A 20,584-nucleotide genomic window follows, 5' to 3' on the forward strand; every position below is an offset into this window, starting at 1 on the left:
ATAGTTTTGAATCTTATTTGTAGCTTTAGTCATATATTTCTATCTTATTTATAGCTTTAGTCATAGATTTTTATCTTATTTATAGCTTTAGTCATAAATTTATATCTGAGTTATAGCTTTAGTCATAGATTTGAATCTTATTTATAGCTTTATTCCTAAATCTGTGTTATTTATAGCGTTATTTATAAATTAATATGTTATTTATAGCTTTAGTCATACATTTGAATCTTATTTCTAACTTTATTCCTAAATTTGTATGTTATTTATAGTGTTATTTATAAATTGATATGTTATTTCTAGCTTTATTCCTAAATTTATATCTTATTTATAGCTTTAGTCATAGATTTGAATCTTATTTCTTGCTTTATTCCTAAATTTGTATGTTATTTATAGCGTTATTTATAAATTAATGTTATTTATAGCTTTAATCATAAATTTATATCTTATTTATAGCTTTATTCCTAAATTTGTATGTTATTTATAGAGTTATATATAAATTAATATGTTATTTATAGCTTTAGTCATAAATTTATATCCTATTTATAGCTTTAGTCATAAATTTATATCTAATTTATAGCTTTAGTCATAAATTTGTATGTTATTTATAGCTTTCTTCAGAAATTTATATGTTATTTATAGCTTTATTCATAGTTTTGAATCTTCTTTATAGCTTTAGTCATATATTTATATCTTCTTTATAGCTTTAGTCATCAATTTGTATGTTATTTATAACTTTAGTCATAAATTTATATCTTATTTATAGCTTTATTCATAAATGTGTGTCTTATTTATAGCTTTATTCAAAAATTTCTCTTATTTTTAGCTTTATTCATAATTTTATGCTATTTATAGCTTTGTTAATGAATTTATATGTTCTTTATAGCTTAATTCATAAATTTATATCTTATTTATAGCTTTATTCATAATTTTATGATATTTATAGCTTTATTAATAATTTTATGATACTTATAGCTTTATTAATGGCTTTATAGCTTTATTCATAAATTTGTATTTTATTTATAGCCTTCATAAATTTTTATGGTATCTATAGCTTTAGAAATAATTTTATGTTATTTATAGCCTTCATAAATTTTTATGTTCTTTATTGCTTTATTCTTTTTTTCTGTTATTTATAGCTTTATGTATAAATTTATTTCTTCTTTATAGCTGTATTCATAAATTTGTATCTTATTTATAGCTTTATTCATAAATTTAAATGATATTTATAGCTTTAGTAATGACTTTATAGCTTTATTCATAAATTTGTCTTTTATTTATATCCTTCATAATTTTTTATGTTATTTGTAGCTTTATTCATAAATTTATATGATATTTATAGCTTTAGAAATAATTTGGATCTTATTTATGGCTTTCTTCAGAAATTTATATCTTTATTTTTAGCTTTCTTCAGAAATGTACATCTTATTTATAGCTTTATTCCTAATTTAATGATATTTATAGCCCTATTAATGAACTTACATGTTCTTGAGAGCTTTATTCATAAATTTGTATGATATTTATAGCCTTCATAAATGTTTGTGCTATTTATAGCTTTCTTCATAATTTTATATTTGTAACTTTATGAATGAATTTGTTATTTATAGCCTTCATAAATTTTTATGTCATTTATAGCTTTATTCTTTTTTGTTATTTATAGCCTTGTTTCTAAATTTATATTTTATTTGTTGCTTTATTCATAATTTTATGATATTTATAGCTTTATTAATGAAGTTATATGTTCTTTATAGCTTTCTTCAGAAATTTTTATGTTATTTATAGCTTTCTTCAGAAATGTATATCTTATTTATAGCATTAGTAATAAATTTGTATTTTATTTTTAGCTTTCTTCAGAAATGTATATCTTATTTATAGCTTTATTCACAGTTTTATGATATTTATAGCTTTATTAATTATTTTATGTTATTTATAGCCTTCATAAATTTTTATGTTATTTATTGCTTTATTCTTTTTTTCTGTTATTTAGAGCTTTATATATAAATTTATTTCTTATTTATAGCTGTTTTCATAAATTTATATCTTATTTATAGCTTTATTCATAAATTTAAATGATATTTATAGCTTTAGTATTGACTTTATAGCTTTATTCATAAATTTGTCTTTTATTTATATCCTTCATAATTTTTTATGTTATTTACAGCTTTATTCATAAATTTATATGGTATTTATAGCTTTAGAAATAATTTGGATCTTATTTATGGCTTTCTTCAGAAATTTATATCTTTATTTTTAGCTTTTTTCAGGAATTTACATCTTATTTATAGCTTTATTCATAATTTAATGGTATTTATAGCTCTATTAATGAATTTATATGTTCTTGATAGCTTTATTCATAAATTTCTATGTTATTTATCGCCTTCAGAAATGTTTATGTTATTTATAGCTTTATTCATAAATTTAAATGGTATTTATAGCTTTATTCATAAATTTGTATTTTATTTACAGCTTTCTTCATAATTTTATGATATTTGTAGCTTTATTAATGAATTTGTTATTTATAGCCTTCATAAATTTTTATGTTATTTATAGCTTTATGTATAAATTTATTTTTTATTTATAGCTTTATTCGTAAATGTGTATCTTATGTATAGCTTTATTCATAAATTTCTATGTTATTTATAACTTTACTCTTTAGTTTATATGGTATTTATAGCTTTAGTAATAAATCTGTATCTTATTTATAGCTTTATTCATAGATTTTTATCTTATTTATAGCTTTATTCATAAATTTATATCTTATTGATAGCTTTCTTCATAAGTTTGTATTTTATTTATAGCTTTATTCATATTTTTTTATGTTATTTATAGCTTTATGTATAAATTTATTTTTTTATTTATAGCTTCATTCTTAAATTTGTCTCTTATTTATAGCTTTATTCGTAAATTTCTATTTTATTTATAACTTTACTCTTTAATTTATACGGTATTTATAGCTTTAATAATAAATTTGTATCTTATTTAGAGCCTTAGTCATAATTTTTATGTTATTTATAGATTTATTAATATTTTTTGTTATTTATAGCTTTATTCATAATTTTTATTTATTTATAGCTTTATATATACATTTATTTCTTATTTTTATCTTTATTCATAAATTTGTGTCTTTTTTATGGCGTTATTCATAGATTTGTTATGTATAGCTTTTTTCATAAATTTGTTGTTCATAGCTTTATTAATAAATGTAAATGTTATTTTTAACTTTACTCCTAGCATTATATGTTATTTATAGCTTTATTCATTTTTCATTTATAGCTTTATTCTTAAATTTGTATGTTAATTATAGCTTTATTCATAAATTTGTGTGTTATTTTTAGCTTTATTCATAGATTTTTATTTTATTTATAGCTTTATTAATAAATTTCTTTTATAGCTTTATTCATAAGTTTGTGTGTAATGTATAGCTTTATTAATAAATTTCTGTTATTTATAGCTTTATTCATAAGTTTGTGTGTAATTTATAGCTTTACTAATAAATTTGTTATTTATAACTTTACTCGTAAATTTGCCTGTTATAGCTTTCTAAATTTGTTATTTAGAGCTTTATTCTAAATTTGTATGCTGTTTATAGCTTTATTAATAAATTTATGCTATTTTTAGCTTCATAAATTTCTCTCTTCTTTATAGCTTTATTCATAAGTTTGTATCTTATTTTTAGCTTTATTCATAAATATGTTATTTTAACTTTTTTCATAACTTTGTATGTTATTTATAGCTTTATGTATAAATTTGTGTTATAGCATTATTCATAACTTTGTTATGTGTAGCTTTATTAATTTATTTTATTTATAGCTTTATTCATAACTTTATTTATTGCTTTATGTATAAATTTGTTATAGCTGTATTCATAACTTTGTTATGTATAGCTTTATTAATTTATTTATAGCTTTGTTAATAAATTTATCTGTTTCTACCTTTCTTCATATATTTGTATGTTACTTATAGCTTTATTTCTATATTTATATGTTATTATTGCTGTCTGCGTAAATTTGTATGTTACTTATATCTTTATTAATAAATTTATGTTATTTATAGCTTTCTTCCTAAATGTGTATCTCATTTATAGCTTTATAGCTGCGCAGCACGTGTCCAGCTCCTGTTTCTGTCCTGAGACACCAGGCTTAGGAGCAGGTTCTGGACACTGGCACTTAGGGAGCTGGAGTCTTGATTACTGGAGTGTGGTGTCCAGTGAGGCTTTACAGGATTTTAGGTGTGGAAGGAAGTGAGGATATCCATGCTGTTGGCGCTGTTCTGCAGGACACACTGTTTAGAACATGTCCGGGTATTTGTTACTGTTCTGACACATGAGGCTAAGGAGCAGGATCTGGACATTCACACTTAGGGAGCCGGGGTCTCGATTGCTGGAGAGTGGTGCCCTATGTGGCTTTACAGGGATGGACTTGTAGTTGTGTAAGTAAGTGGGAATATTCAAGTTGGTGGCAGTGTTTTGGAGAGCACTGTGTGTAGGACATGCCCAGCTGTTTGGTTTTGAACTAACGCATTAGATTTCGGATCAGGATCTGGACATTCACCCTTCGGGAGCTTGGTTCTGTGGTGCCTGAGAGTGCACTCTATTTAGGCAGGACGCAGAAGTATGTATGCGCCTAAGCAAGGGTGGATTGCCATGTTGGTGGCACTGTGTCCCGAGGTCTCCCTGTGTAGGTGATGGGCAGCACGAGCTTTCTGTCCCGGCACATCGGGTGTCAGAGCAGGTGCCGGGCGTTTGCAGTCTGTGAGCCGTGCTCCCCAGGTTTTCCGTGCGGGTCCTTCCCTCCGTGCGTGTCCCGTGCCCGCCCTCGGGTCTCCGCCAGCAGGCTGGCCGCGGTGCGGAGCGGCTCCAGCTCCCTGGGGCCGTAGTTGTGGTGGCTGCCGTTTCCCTGGCACGAGCAGGTTCTCAGCCTGCAGGTGAGGGTTGCTGTTCTGCAGGGGTGTCTTGTTTGGGGCTGGGGCGGGGGGGGAGCTTCCCCCGGCTGTGCGCGCTGTCGGCTCTGGCCACGGGACCGAGGGTTGAGCCAGCGGGGTTTGTGTTCATAGTGCCCAGCGTAGGGAAGGCAGGAATCTTGCTTGTTTTCCATGCGGACTGCAATAAAAGGAAGCCCTTGATGTGACGGAGCCATCCCTTTCTCACGGAGCTGCGGGATGAAGGATGCTGCGAGCGTGCTGCGGAGCACAGAGCGGCTGCTGCGGGGCCCAGCGGTTTGTCTCCCAGCGAGACTGACTCCGCAGGTTCCCCAAAGGCTCTCCGAGCCGCGGTGCCCAGGAGCAGCCCCCGGGAGCAGCACGGGCAAGGCTGGATGCAGCCCTCCGCGGGGGGGACACGACCCTGCGGTTTGCCCGCGATGAACAAGAGCCCTCCCTCCGCCGCTCCCCGCGTTGGTGCCCCCCGCTTCCCCCCAGCCCCCGGGGCCTCCCGCCGGGGCTCTCCGCGCCGCTGCGCTCCGCTCTGCCGCTCCCGGCTCCGCTCCCGCTCCGAGCCGCTGCCGCTGGGTCTGGCGAGGCAGCACCGGCCCAGAGAAGGAGCCCCTGGAGCGGCTGCACCGCGTGGGAGCGCTGCTGGGCAGCGGCGGCTCCGGGTCCGTGCCCTCGGGGTCCGCCCCGCCCGTCCGACAGCGCCCCGGTAAGTGGCGGGGAGGCGGCGGGGCGGGGTCAGCTCAGCCCCGCGCTGCCCTCGGCTTGCAAGTGGCGGTCAGAGGCGTGCGGCGGGAGCGCATCTCCTGTGCGGGGGTGAACCGGTGGGAGCGGGAGGGGGGCAGCCGGGACAGCGCCAGGGGAGCGGGCAGGGAGGCCCCGGGGGTGCCCGGTCCCGGTGTGTCCGGGAGGGGGTCACCGGAGCATCCCCCAAAGCATCTCACTGGAGGGTGCTGGCCGGTGAGAATTTACAGAGATGGGCTTTTAGGTGCCTAAGTAAGCGAGGATATCCGTGTTGGAGGGGCTGTTCTGGAGTGCACCACCTGTAGGACTTGCCCAGGTCCTGGTTTCTGTCCTAACACATTAGGCTTAGGAGCAGGGTCTGGACATTGCTACTTAGGGAGCTGGTGTGTCGCTCGCCAGAGAGCGGTGCCCAGTGAGACTTCACAGAGAAGGAGTTTTGGGTGACTAAGTAAGTGAGGATATCCATGTTGAAGGGACTATTCCGAGAGCAATCTGCAGAGAACATGCCCAGCTCCTGCTTCCTCTCCTAACGCATTAGGCTTAGGAGCAGGGGCTGGACATTTGCATTTAGGGAGCAAGTATAGCAGAAGAACCTTTTTGTTCCATTCAAAAGATTGCTTTTCAGCTGTTCCTTTTTCTTTCACAGACACCGAGCTGGATGGTTCCCCTTTAAGCAGGAGTGAGGCCAAGAGCAGGTAGCCATTAAGGTGGATGTGAATCGTGATGGGCAACATGCAAATAACGCTCATCTTGAAGAGATGGTGAGTAAAGAGCAGACGTGTCTTCTGAGACTCCTATGGATTATAAAGTATGCTGTAATGCCTGCACAGAAAGTCAACTTCAATGAAAGAGAGTCAAATTAACCCCAAAGCTTTCAGTTTGGGTCTCAGTGTTGTGCCTGCAGCTTAAATCCTGTGTTTTTCTAGGCTGACAATTGCCGATGGTCTCTACTTCAATGGCAGACTCTTTTCGTGCTAGTTATTCTTCAGGAGGTTGTTCTGAGAGAAGTTGCTTAACATAGGAAGGTGCTGCTGGTGACCTCGTGTTAGAGGTCTGAAAAGAAGCAGCTGAATTGCTTCCATTTCTGTTTTTAAAGGAACGACTTATGGATGATGGGATTGATGAAGACAGTGGAGAAGATGCAGGTGAAGATGCCAATACAATGCAGCAGCCTGGATTCACGGCTTCTGCTTGGTCCTTTATCACAACCTTCTTCACATCACTCGTTCCCGAAGGGCCTCCACACGTTGGCAATTAAAGAGGAAAAGGAACTGAGCAGCTTCAGTAGCCACACATAGAAGTGGAGCAGATTCTAGTGAGCGTTTTAAATACAGTGCAATTCCTGAACATTTAGTATGTTACCTTTTAATTTGGATGGATCTAACTTGATTAATCTTTAAGAACTGTTAAGGAAATTTCCATTTTTAAAGGAATGGCACAGAGGGACGGTCTTGTGTAGGAAACAATTGGTGGCAGCTCTCTGCTGTTAGCAGACTAGATAAAGGAAGTTGCTGTTACGCTATTATGAAGACAGGCTGAGAAAGTTGGGGCTGTTCAGCCTGGAGAAGAGAAGGCGGCATGGAGACCTCATAGCAGCCTTCCAGTATCTGAAGGGGGGCTATAGGGGTGCTGGAGAGGGACTCTTCATTAGGGCCTGTAGCGATAGGACAAGGGGTAACGGGTTAGAACTTAAACAGCGGAAGTTTAGATTGGATTTAAGGTGGAAGTTCTTTACTGTAAGGCTGGTGAGGCACTGGAATGGGTTGCCCAAGGGAGTTGTGAATGCTCCATCGCTGGCGGTGTTCAAGGCCAGGCTGGACAGAGCCTTGGGTGACATGGTTTGGTGTGAGGTGTCCCTGCCCATGGCAGGGGGGTTGGAACTTGATCCTAAGGTCCTTTCCAACGCTAACTATTCTATGATTCTATGTTCCTATTAGACCCGATTTGGTTAAAAAGCATGGGATTATCATTGCTTGTTCTTCTGCAGATGAAGAGGAATTTGTTTATAGATTATACAAGGTCAAAATAGTGAACTGGGAAATCCTGGCACTTGGCTGGATATTGAGGGAGATATTCTGAGATCTTTAACCAGTTGTGCACCAGAAGTGGAGCAAGCATCAAAGAGGCCAGACTTCCAGGAGTATGTTTAAAGGACATGGAACCTCCCAGCTTCCAGAACCGTACCAAGATCTGAGCAAGGAAAAGAAAAAAGATGGAAAATGAGTCAGAAAGAAAAATGAGATACAAAGCATTCCCAAAAAGCAGTGAAGGAGTTGGAGGCAGGGGAAAGCCAAAGGGTGGATCAAAGAGAAGAGAAGATGTGATCATGAATGGATATGAAGCAAGCACCAAGGAGCAGATTGAGGTACAAGAGGTGCAATTTCCTTTTCAGAAAAAAAGAAAGAGCTTGATGAGAATTAATCCCATCAGGTCTTTGTTTTACGGGTTTGTGAGCAATTTGGGTATAGAGTTGAACAGTGTGAAATATGTAACAGATGGTGATGGAAGAGAAATGAAAACCCTAGGAAAACAGTTGCTTTTTCTTAGTTGTCCTAACTGTTCTATAGCATAAAGCAGAATACAGTTACGTAGTACATGGCTGTAGGCAAAGCTAGAGGCTGAATTCTAGCAAATCTCTAGCATGAAGTGGAACAAAAGGTTTGAGGATTAAGGCAGGCTAGGCTGTACCCCCAGTATTAATGGTTCTGTAACATACCTGTGCATCACCCGCTTTTACAACTCTGAGTACAGCAAAAGTGATTGAAATTCATGCTTTGCTTTACCTTCCAAAGAGGCCGTTTGCTTTTGTTCCATTCCTTCGGAGCAGAGACCAGCCCCCTCCTGGCTCCATCCTCTTGTCAGGCGGTTGTAAAGAGTGATAAGGTCCTCCCCGAGCTTTCTCTTCTCCAGACTAAACACCCCCAGGCGCTGTTACCTGGGTTTTCTCATCCTCGCGTAGCTTTAGGCGTTCAAGGAATAAACTGCAATGTGAGTGGTTGTTTCTGGAGCAGGGCGCTGCAGCTGGAATCTCAAGGTGTATAAGTAGGACAACACATGCAGAAAGCCTGTTGGCTTTCATTACACACACACACACGCACCCCCACCCCACCCCCCCCCGGGCGCCTTTGCAGAAATCCTGGGAAGTAGAATCTAGGTGTGAGAAGTTTGTAAGATGGAAGTAAGCTGTGGGCATGTTAGTTTGTAAAATCGGGGGTGGGGGGGGTGGGGGTGGGGGAGTGGTTCGGGCTGTTTGGGGGTTATTTATGTGTGTGTGCCTGTGGGGGTTGGAATGTATCAAAGCTGTCAGAGAGCATGGGAAGGAGGAACTACAGCAGGCGATTAAGAGTGACCTGTCCCTGACTGGTACTTGGAAGACGTTGGAACTGGCAAGGAACGAGGACGTCAGAACTGGAAAGAGGATGTCGATAAGAAAATCAGATAGACCTTTCACCTGATGTAACCGCAAGGCAAACGCAGATGTGCTTGGCTAATTGCTTGGAAGCATCTAAATATCGTGTCATCTTTTCAATAAACGATCCAGCTTGCACTCTACCTCTGGGTGCATGCCTCCATCCTCACGTGTGCCCGTGTGTTCTTCACCCCTTTAGACTGCTGAACTTAACTGCTGCCTGCGAAGGGCAGGCAAAACCTGGTTCTTTGCGACAAGGTCAGCGCGCTTGGGTGGCTTTCTTGAAGTGCTTTGGCTAGTAACGTAGCCCGAGGTTCAACTGCAGTAACGCACTAACCGCAGCACTGTGAAAGCATGCTGCTGCAACAATACAATGCGCCTTGCGCCTTGCCGAGGGCACCGGGTGCGCTCATGTGTTCCACCGAGGTAAACGAAGGGGATGAGTAGTAACGGCTCCGGGGCGGAGCGGGCGGCGCTGCTCCAGAGCGCCGCTAGATGGCGCCGTCACACAGCCCCGGCGCGGCACTCGGCGGCGACCGACAGACGGGGCCCGGGACCGCGGGCGGGGGGTTCCGTAGCCCCGGTGGCGGCGGTCGGACACGGGTGGTGCTGGCTGGGCCGCGGGAGGCAGCCCCGGGCGCGCTGCTCGTGTGCTGCAGGACGAGGGAGAGCTCGTCCTCCTGCATCAGCGAGCGGTGGAATCGCGGGATGGATCCCAGACTGGTTTGTGTCGAAGGGACCTCAAAGCTCATCCAGCTCCAAGCCCTGCCACGGGCGGGGACACCTTCCACTAGAGCAGCTTGCTCCAAGCCCCGTCCAAGCTGGCCTTGAACGCTGCCAGGGATGGGGCAGCCACAGCTTCTCTGGGAGCCCTGGGCCACCTCCTCAGCACCCTCACAGGGAAGAACTTCTGCCTAGGAGCTCATCTAAACCCTCCCTGGACTCTGCATAAGAGAGCAGGAGTAAATTTAGCACTTGTTATTGCTTCTTACTGTCCTTACTCAACGTTCAGTATTACCTCCTGAGGCAGAGAAAGGGGTTACCTTGGCACAGACAGAGCAAAAGGCATCCACGGTGGTACACAGCAGCTTGGCACTACCTGCCCTGCCCTGTCCTGGTTGACCCTGCCTTTAGCAGGAGGGTTGGACTAGAGGATCTGCAGAGGCATCTTCCAACCACAACTATTCTGTGGTATTAACCATGACAGCATCACTGACCACGCCATATTTACAGCTTGTAACTGTTCAGTTTACAGCAGATCTGGCCAGAAACTTTAACAGTAGCAACTAGCACAGCCTTGTAAAACGGGGACGCAGTTCTCAGCCAGTGGAGATTTCCAAAGCCAACTTTGATTTTACATCTGTAACATGGGCATCATAAAACCTCACAAGGGCACTGCAAGGTGCAAAGGCACTTCAGCGCCTTTGTAATACAGACTGTGATACTGAGCTTGTTAGGTATTTAAACTGACAGCAGAGTACAGATACATCTTCCTGAGCATATGGTCTCCGTTTTCTCACATAACCCTTTAGGAAACAATCTTTAGCAAAAAAGTCACAACCGACCGCATCTCTGTTGAGAAGTGTCACGCCACTTTAGGAGCTGTTTTGTGGATCATCAGAGAGTGCTGCTCCCAGCCGAAATAAAAAAGGTGGGTGAGGGATAACCCCAACACTGTGGGGAAGAAATCAACCAACCAGTGGGGAAAAAAAAATCATTGGGGAGGGGGAAAAACGTGGAGAGGGGGAGATTTGGGGGGCAGAAGGGACAGGGGAGAAAACGGGGGGGGAAGGGGCACGGTCTGTGTGGAAAAAACGCACCAACCAGAAGGGGGTAAAATGTGCGAGGGGGAAGGGGGGAGAAAAAGTGGATAAAATGCATGGATAAAAAACAGATAAAATCCCGCAAAATATAAATGAAATAATAGTAATTAAATAAATGGATAAAAGGAATAAAGAAAAAAGAAACCGCAAAAATTCTTTGGGGGGAAGAAAAACCAGAAAAAAAAACACCAAACTTAACAATCCCAGAAACCCAACAAAAAACACACCACCCACCAAAACAAAACAAAACAAAACAAACAAAAAGCACTCACCCGGGGGAAACCCAGCAAAAGAAAAGGAAGGGGAAGGGGGAAAACCCCAAGAACAAAAAAAAGCAACCAAAAAACCCCACCCCGTGGGGTGGGAAATGGCGGGGGGGGGGAGGTGAAGTGTGGAGGGGAGGAGAAAAAGGCAGGAGGAGAAACTGGAAAAAAAGACACACACACCCCTCCCTACCACCACCAACCGGTGGAGAGAAAAAAATGGTAATGGGGGGGGGAGGGGAAAAAACCCGGGGAGAGGTTAAAAAATGTTGGACAAAAAAATGTGGGAAAAAATACGGGAAAAAAAAGGAACATGGAAAAAATTAAAAACCAAACCCAACCAAACAAAAACTGCACCCAAAGCCCCACCCAAATAATAATTAAAAAAAGGGAGGTGTGTGTGAAGATGGGAGCAGGAGGGGAACTGGAAGGGGGAAAACGTGGGGATAAAATAACCGTGGGGTTAAAAAGAGTGGAACAAAACCCGTGGGAAAACCCCAGGAAGAAAAAAAAAAAAAAAAAAAAGGAGAGGTGGTTGACACCGAAATGGATTGCCCTGTTGGTGGCACTGTTGCAGAGAGCGCCGTTTGTGGCTGATGCCCGGCATCATCTCTCTGTCCTGGCACCTTAGGCTTAGCATCAGAGTCTGGACATTCACGCTCAGGGAGCCGGTGTCTCGGTCACTGAATGGTGGTGTCCAGTGAGGCTTGAGAAATGGAGTTTTATGTGAGTTAAGTAAGTGAGGATATCCGTGTTGGTGGCACCCTTCCAGAGGGCTCTCTGTGTAGAACATGCCCAGCTATTTGTTTCTGTCCTAAGACATGAGGCTTAGGAGCAGGGTCTGGCTATTCGCACATAGGGGCCTGGTTTATGGGGTGTCTGAGAGTGCTGCCGTGTGGCCGTACACAGGTGTAGGTTTAAGTGGCTAAGCAAAGGTGGATTGCCATGTTGGTGTCACTGTTGAGGAAGGCACCTTGTTTACGTGATGGGAGCACCTTTCCAGAGGACTCCCTGCGTAGAACATGTCCCGTTACTTGTTTCTGTTCTAACCCATTAGCCTTAGGAGCAGGATCCGGACATTTCCACTTAGGGAGCTTGGTTCTGTGGCGCTTGAGAGTGCACTCTGTAGGCAGCACGCAGATGCACTTCTATGTGGCTAAGCAAGGGTGGTTTGCCATGTCGGTGGCACTGTTCCCAAGGTCTCCGTGTGTAGGTGATGTGCAGCACGAGCTTTCTGTCCTGGCACATCGCGCGTGCATGTTCCAGGCCACCCGTGTGCATTCAGCAGAGGGGCGGAACGCAGATGGTGGTTTTGGTGGCAAACAAGGTCTCTTTGCCGCGTTGGCAGCACCATTCTGCAGGTCTCCCTGTGGAGGTGCTGCTCAGCGACTGCTTTCTGTCCTGGCACTACGTCCTTTGGAACAGCGGCTGCACGTTGGCACTGTGGAGCCGCGCTCCAGGACACCAAAGCGATGCAGCAGAGGATCAGTACGGCAGTGGTGTTTAAGGTGGCAAGGCAAGGGCAAATTACCGTGTTGGGGGCACCTTTCTGGAGGTCCCCACGTGTAGGAATTAAGTTGATATTTCCGTAAGTCCTCATAAAGCCCGCTGGATTATTTTTGGTGGGCTTCAGCTACAGAATGAGCAGTGAGAAGAGTGGGAGCAAGGTGCTCACAAGTGGGCTTTGTTACCCTTAGCAGGCACCAGAAGGTTCCCTGAAGCTGCTGATTGTTCTGGGAGAGTTGAGCTTGGAGAGAGAGGAAGGTGTGCAGGGAGTTGGCTTCATTTTATCGTGTTTTGCTAAGATGAAAAGCATGAGTTGAATTTGGCTTTGCTTTGGGAAGAAAGGAGTTTTGGTTTTGTTGGAGTGCTGGGGTCTACTGATGTCCATGGGCTTCTCCTTGGCTTCTCCTCCGCTTGCTGCCTTGAGCCCTCGCTGTGCTTATGAGGGAGAGTTTAGTGGTTCCTTCTTCCTTGAGGTCTAAGAACAACAGCACGGCAGAGAAAGGAGGTAAGGAGATGCGGAAGGAGATTGCCTGCTGCCCTTAGAGTGCTATGGAGAAAGCAAGTTGTCTCTTTTCTGAAGGTCTTAAAGCTCTGAAGAATTAGTTTGACCTGGCATGACGGGAATGGTATGGAATAAGGGGTGGACACTGTCCTGGTTTTGGCTGGGCTAGAATTGATTCTCTTCCCTGTGGCTGGCGCAGTGCTGTGTTCTGGCTTGGTTCTGGGAAGCACGCTGGTAGCGCACCGATGTTTTAGCTGTCGCTCAGTAGCCCTTCGGCTGAGCAAAGGACTTTGCAGTCTCTCCTGCTCTGCCAGTGAGGAGGGGCACGGGAAGCCATGAGGAAGCAGAGTCAGGACACCTGACCCAAGGCAGCCAGAGGGGTATTCCATAGCAGAGCACGTCATGGCCAGTATAGAAAGTGGGGGGAGTCAGCCGGGAGGCGCAGGTCGCCGCTCGGGTCAGGTTGGTTATCGCTGAGCGCGTGCCGAGCAGTTGCATTGCGCATCAGTGCTGGTTCGTGTTTCTCTTTTCCCTGCCTAGACGTAGAGGAGCAAAGTTTGTTGGAGAGCTGTTCATAGCGATGAGATTTGAGCTTTTGTCTTGGTGCTGCAGGTTTGGTTTTTAACTTGTTGTCGTGATTTTGTTCTTGGGGCTGAGGGACCGGGGAGCGGCCGAGGGGAGCGGCGGGGCTGGGGGAGCGGGGAGGCGCTGCGGGCCCGGCGGGCTCCGGCGATGCTGCAGGTGCGGCTGTGCCGAGGCGGTGGCGGGGCCGGGGCCGGCGGACAGCGCGGGCTGAAGCCGGTCCCGTGCCGGGCGGCGCTCGGGCCGGTGTCGCTCCCCAGGGCGGGCCGACGGGGCCGGGCGTTGCCCGGCGGCCGCTGGAGCGCGAGTGGCCAGTGCGTCCGTTGTCGGGGAGCGCCATGGAGGGCCAGCGGCTGCCCGCTGCTCTCAACCCCAGCCATTTCCCGGCCAAGCTCTGGGAGCTGGTGAACAGCCCGCGCTGCGGCTCCGTGCGCTGGGATGCCCGCGGCGAGGGGCTGCTCATCGACCAGCGGCTCTTCGAGCGAGAGCTGCTGGGCGCGGAGGCGGCCGGCGACGGGGCGGCGCTGGACGGCGAGGTCTTTAAGACCAGGAACTTCGCCAGCTTCATCCGCCAGCTGAACCTCTATGGGTTCCGCAAGCTGGGGCCGGGGCCCGGGCCCCTGCAGGACCCGGCGGGGGGCGATGGCGGCAGCTCCGCCGGGGCTCTGCTCCATTTCTACAGCCCCCATTTCCGCCGCGACCGCCCCGAGCTCCTCGTAAACCTCAAGCGCCTGACGAGGGCCAACAAGGCGAAGCTGGCGGCCGGCCTGGAGCTGCCCAGCCGCCCGGCACAGCGCTCCCAGCTCCCGCCCTCGACGCTCGGCGAGGCTGCCAGGCCCGGTGAGCTGGGCTGGCCCCGGGCTGCGGGGCCCCGAGAAGCACTGGGTGCTGCGGGGTTTCTAGATCGGCACCCCCGCAGGCAGCAGGCTTGCCTGACCTTGCTGGCGGCCGCTCAGCTCCGCCGCTGCGGGAAAGCCGTTGTTGTTCATGCAGGGAGATGGGCTGCCGGCAGGCACGGGGAGCGAGGTTCGCGTGTGGTTCCGTCTGCCCCTCGGCTGCAAGACAGCCTCCGTCGGGGGCTGCAGTAACAACACCCTCACCCTGGCTCTGTGGAGCTGGCACAGCCCTACCAGATGGACGTTCCTTCTCCTTGAAGGGTTGCTCCATAAGCTGTCGTTAAATCTGTGTGAAGCGATGGGTAACCGTGTGAGGGCAAGTACCATTTCATGAAACCGTAACTGACCGAGAGAGGAAACCAGGGAAGATGAAAGGGAATATCTTGGAAGTAACAAAACGGCAAAGTCTGAGCTTTTTTACACTCAACCGGTTGAGCTACCTGGAAAAAAGCTGGCTTTGGTTTTGTTTTCCTTGACAAACTGAAGGACTTGTGATCAAGTGCTCTCAGAGTCACGTTTAGGATTTGGACATTGCCCCTGCCTTGGCTGCCCCTGTGCTGTCCGCACTGGAGTTCGGTAGAGCCCCGCTTCACCCTTCCCCCTTTATTTTACCTTACTGCCTGATGTAACGCGCTGCACTTCCTAAACGGCTTGTGCCGGTTTGGTCAGCTCCTGCGCATTTTGATTTCTAATAGCGCATTTCTAAGTAGGGATCACTTGCTCCTGAGGGTTTCAGGAGACTGAATGCTCCAGAGATGGCTGTGTGTTGGCACAGCACTGGTGTTCCTGTGTGTTCAGGTGGTAGTGCTGCAGCAGTTACTGTATGTTTAGGTGTAAGAATAGAGTCTGTTTCTGGATGAAGAATATCGGAGCAAAGGTGGTCTTCCCAGGGAACGTTGTGGAGCCTTGGCTCCTCATCCTGCCTTTCAGGGCCAGTGAAAACTCCTTCCCTTAGTCCTTGTTTCCCTTTGTTTTGCAGGACTGGTGACTGCAGGAGAGGCTCCTCAACCTTGTCATCCAGACAGCTGCTTTCCGCCCTCCAGCACAGCCGCCTCATGCCAGGAGCCCCCTGCTTTCCAGGCAGCGACTTCCCAGCAGCCTCCGGTCCCTTCCAGACCATGGCAGGGTTCTGTTGCGTGGCTGCCATGGCACGGGGCTCTCCCAGCTTTCCCAGGCCTGGGGGCTCCCTTTCCCGTCCTCCACAAGTGTTGCACGGAGGTCACGTACACTCTCCAGACCGTGTGCTCACTTCTGCCGCTTCAGCGAGGGGCTCCAGCCGGTGCTGCCCTTCCAGAACGGGGCAGCTGCGCGTCTCCAGGGCAGTGCTTGCAAGGCCGGGATCCAACGGGTACGGCAAAAGTTCTCCGCTTGCTGCTCGAGAAGTTCCTGCCAAGCGATGCATGAAATGTTTTCCGCCAGTGCTCTGTCACTGCGTGTGTATCTGACGCGTGTGCTCGCAAAGAGATGTGTGTTCCCTGTCCGTATACTTGCAACCAGCCTGTGACAGAATGTGCTTTAGCCGCTCATTTCTTCTGGTTCTGATGAGATGAACTGTATCAGAGACAGGAGAGCTTAGAAATGCCTTCTCTGCAATGAGCAGGGAAGGACAAAAGCGTGTGGGTGAAGCAGGTGTGTGTGGAATCTTGATTCAGCTGGAGCACTTGAAGTATTACAAAAGAATTGGCCCCTTTGCCAGCCGAGCCCATCAGTGGGATTTCCACAGGTGCAGTTTTTCTTGCTGTTAGATCAGGCACTGCTGCAGCTGGCAAAAAAAAACCAAGAAAAGGTGGTGTGAGTGCAAACCGTTCTTTCTGAGCACCCTTCTGCACTTCAGACCCGGTCAGAATCGCTCACCAGTCTGGGCTGCTACACGGTTGCCTGTGTTCTCGTCCCCTTGATGTACAGGCATTACAGCGCGTTTGATTCACGAGCTGCTTTCACTATAAGCTCTACTAAGTGCAAGAGTTGTGCAATTTCTACTTTACTCGTAGCTTTTTATAGCCTATGGTGAGGACGTTACGTTTTACACCTGCCTCCTGTTTCACAAGCGCTTTTTCCCTTTGGGTTCTTCCTTTTCTTCTCTTAGAAACTAGGCTCTTTGTACTACATGTTTGTTTCCTTAGGATCACTCCAGCAGGTTACAGCCAATCTCTCCTTTGCTCTCTCGCCCTGTTTTTACAGTAGCCCTTTAGGTTTCTTTGGTGGTTTTCTTGCCTTTGTCAACATCCTTTGGCGTTCCCAGGGAGTGAAGCCCAGGTATCATTCGATTTTTGGCACAATCCAGAACTGTAATATGTTTGCAGGTCACAGGGTGTTCTTCTGAAAGATGTCCAGATTTCATCCTAAGGTTGCTCAGAACGAGCTTTTGAGGTAACAGGAGTCAGACACGTGTCTCGTGCTGCTGTGGAAGGATGTCCACGAGCTCGCTCCCTGTTGTTTAGCTCTTGTGTTTGTTGCTCCAAAATGGACAAAAGTTCCTCTGATCACGTGGCCGCCTCAAGTCACACTTGTACCATTTAATTACTGTGAACATTGGCCTAGATTTGATTTCATGGGGGATTTCTCTCTCGCCCAGAAGGACTGCAGATTTTAAAGATTCTCTGTCCTGCCAGTAGTGCCTTTCCTTGTAAGTTCTCTCTGCGTGGCACCAAAACCTGAGACCCGCAGAAACTGCTTCATCTACAGAGCTGCTTTTTGGAATAAGATCCCATTTTCATTCCAGTGTGTGTGCGTGAACATGCATGCCCTTCCTGTCTGAATCCCCTTTCTGTGGCGTGTTGTGTTGAGACAGTCAAGCAGCCAAATCAAAAAAAAGGTGATATTAAGATAGAGAGGAGTGAATATGAAGATTCCGTGTGTGTTGGTTAATTCTGCAATGCGTATGTTGGATCTGTGTCTACATACTTTAGAAGAAATATGTTTTAAGGTGGAGAACTCAGTCTTACAATCGGCGGGGAGGTCATAATCCATTTCAGGGAGTTGGCTTACAGAGCGGTTACTGCAGTGTTTAATGCAAGTAAGCAACAGAACTGTACACCCTGGGCACCAGTTCTGGCAGTCTGATCCCTGTGTTTGAATTTTGCAGGCACCCCGCAGTGTTCACCCCCTGCCCAGGGAGGTCTTCTGACTGTCAGCGCCAGTGCTGCTGCTGCGGCGTCCACCGACTTCGTCTTTGTGCAGGTGAGTGCAGCGCACAGAGAGCAGGGGGAAGGGAGGAGACCCCATGCATGGACCGCAGGGTTCTGGGTTCTTGCAGCAGGAAGGAGAGAAGTTTGAGACTGGATCTGCTTTCGAAAGGGAAAGTAACGTGGTTTGCCAATGGCCATTTGAAAGCACCGCTTTGAAACACGAAAGGGGCAGTGCTGTAATGCAGGTGAGGTTTCAGGGCAGCGGGATTGCGGGTGTCCTCATCGGCAGAGTGTTCTTTTCCTCGAAAAGTGTTATGTTTGACTTCACCATAATTCGCTTTAGTTCACGAGTCTCCGTTTATCTTTGAAGAAAGTCCTTGCCTGCACAAAATGGGATTCTTTAATGTTATGATACTGGGAATCAGCTCCACTTCTGTGTCCCAGACAACTTGTGGCAGTCCTGAGTTTCATTGGATGCGTGAGAAGAACCAAGTTGACTTTTGGAGTTGGCCCCAGCTCAGAGCTATCCTATCCTATCCTATCCTATCCTATCCTATCCTATCCTATCCTATCCTATCCTATCCTATCCTATCACTGGAGAGCTCCAGTGCTACCTGTCAATGCTTTCTAGAATTCTGGTGGAAACTGCACCTTATTGGGTGGCCTGGCTTATGAAATAGTAAAAGAACCTCAGTAAAAATGCCAGGGCTTCCTTTCGCATTCCAGCAGCTTGGAGATACTTTTTTCCTCAGAGGGAATAAGCAAAGCAAGCTCTGCTGGTGTGTGCTGAAAAAGGGTTGACCTGCACAGTCCTCAGAAGCAGTAAAATCCATCAGCAAACGGTTGTGATTTTTTGATCTGGAAATTCCCTGTGTTTTGTTTCTCGCAGAGTCCTGAATTGCAGCCACCTTCTGCAGCTGAATGCCTGCCTTCTGATGGGGCACATCATGCATCTGAGGACGAGGAGAAGTTGCCAGAATTAAGTTACGAAGATGTGCTTCAGTTTCTCGAGGAGATGTATGCATCGCAGAGCGCTGATGTAGTGACACCGGAGCCTGCAGAAAGCTGGGATGGAGAGCTGTTGGAAAGCTACATCAATGCGGCCATAGAAAGCGCTGCTGCTGCTGAAACAGCGCAAGACTCTGTGAGCACACAGGGAGCCCCTGAAGAACAGCTGGATCACAACCCAGCTCAGCCATCTGAAATGTTTGCTGTGGATGAGCTGTTCAGTGCAGAGCAAGTAAGTGCTAAATGGAGGTAAAACTCCCCAGGAAACTATTGAGTGGTCTTTGGGTTTATTTCATTTGTTGGTGTGTTTATTTAAAGGAGAATGAGAGTGTTAAATGTGGATCTGCGAGGGAAGAGAGAGAGCTCACTTCAGGAAGCGAGGCAGTGAAGAAAGCTGCGGAAGAGCCAGGGTCCCCTGCAAAACCTCAGTGCAGGAAGAGAAGACACAGCTCACAGCAGGGTAAGTCCCTGCTAAGAGAGCCTGCCTTTTTTAGAAGTGGCCAAGACAGCTGCTCTGAAACTCTTGCGGCAAGGGGAGATCACAAGAGCTGAGTTATTGTCTGCAGTGTTAAGTACCTCACTGGGCCTTCAGTTCAACTCTTGCACTCGTAGGAGCTCTCGGCGTACTTGCCGACACGCTTCTATACGTAAGCTGGTGGTGAGGACTCCTAGGTGGACCAGGGAATAAATTCTCTCAGTCAATAAACGCTGAAGTTGTGGGAGTTGTGTCAGAGCCCTGCATGTCACAGTACACAGCAGTGAGATGCAGGCTGTGGGTATGTTTGCTGGAGGGTGAGAGTGCCACAAAGGGAACTCCGACTAATGAGGTGACTGTTGACGTAAGAGGGGAAAACCCCACCACGCTGCCCAAGTGAGTGCCCGAGCGCAACCTTTGTGGCTCAGATCACTAAATAAATGTCACAGCAGCCTGCTGATACGTGTGCTGCAACACAGGAGAAAAACACGCTCAGATTTTCAAGTCGCAGGCCGCCTTTGGCCAGATTGGACTGTCCCTGATGGCAGCAGAGGTGCTGTGCGTGCTGCCAGCTGAGCCGTAGGCAAAGCCTGCCACTTCCTCGGTGGTGTTTGCTTCCTAGATCCCCAGGAGCCGGAAGGTGGAGCCTGTAAGCGGGGCTGCTTCTGGAGGAAGACGGCGGAGTGAGGAGCGTGTGAACCCGTGGAGCGGCTGGCGGCTGGTTCCCTCCTGCGAGTCCGGCAGCAGCGCTCGGCACAGAGCTGGAGCCTGGGTTCAGGGTCAAACCTCTTCTGTTCTGTTTCCTAACTCTTATGTCCTTGATAGCTCTATTCCTCAATTTATGTGTTATTTCTAGCTTTATTCCTAAATCTGTATGTTATTTATAGCGTTATTTATAACTTAATAAGTTATTTATAGCTTTAGTCATAAATTTATATCTTATTTATAGCTTTAGTCATAGATTTGAATCTTATTTCGAGCTTTATTCCTAAATTTGTATGTTATTTATAGCGTTATTTATAAATTAATCTTTTATTTATAGCTTTAGTCATAAATTTATATCTTATTTATAGCTTTAGTCATAGATTTGTAGCTTATTTATAGCTTTAGTCCTAAATTTTTATCTTTATTTATAGCTTTAGTCATAGATTTGAATCTTATTTCTAGCTTTATTCCTAAATTTGTATGTTATTTATAGCGTTATTTATAAATTAATATGTTATTTATAGCTTTAGTCATAAATTTATATCTAATTTATAGCTTTAGTTATAAATTTGTATATTATTTATATAGATTTGAATCTCATTTATAGCTTTATTCATAGT

The 20,584-nt window shown here is 45.5% G+C and overlaps 1 protein-coding gene across 1 annotated transcript; it reads left to right on the forward strand.

Moving 5' to 3' along the window:
- Nucleotides 1–14,090: 14,090 nt before the first annotated feature.
- On the forward strand, nucleotides 14,091–19,946 carry LOC133275199 (heat shock factor protein 5-like). The gene is made up of 7 exons (XM_061465056.1): nucleotides 14,091–14,592; nucleotides 15,628–16,007; nucleotides 17,371–17,373; nucleotides 17,745–17,828; nucleotides 18,666–19,016; nucleotides 19,103–19,244; nucleotides 19,882–19,946. Exons 1-7 carry the CDS (start codon nucleotides 14,091–14,093, stop codon nucleotides 19,944–19,946), a joined length of 1,527 nt encoding a protein of 508 aa, XP_061321040.1.
- The last annotated feature ends 638 nt before the right edge of the window (nucleotides 19,947–20,584 follow it).

The sequence above is a fragment of the Pezoporus flaviventris genome, unplaced genomic scaffold (genome assembly GCF_033815535.1).
Source record: "Pezoporus flaviventris isolate CSIRO_AGI_PZ_B2104156 unplaced genomic scaffold, CSIRO_AGI_Pfla_v1 ptg000037l, whole genome shotgun sequence".
Taxonomy (NCBI): Eukaryota; Metazoa; Chordata; class Aves; order Psittaciformes; family Psittacidae; genus Pezoporus; species Pezoporus flaviventris.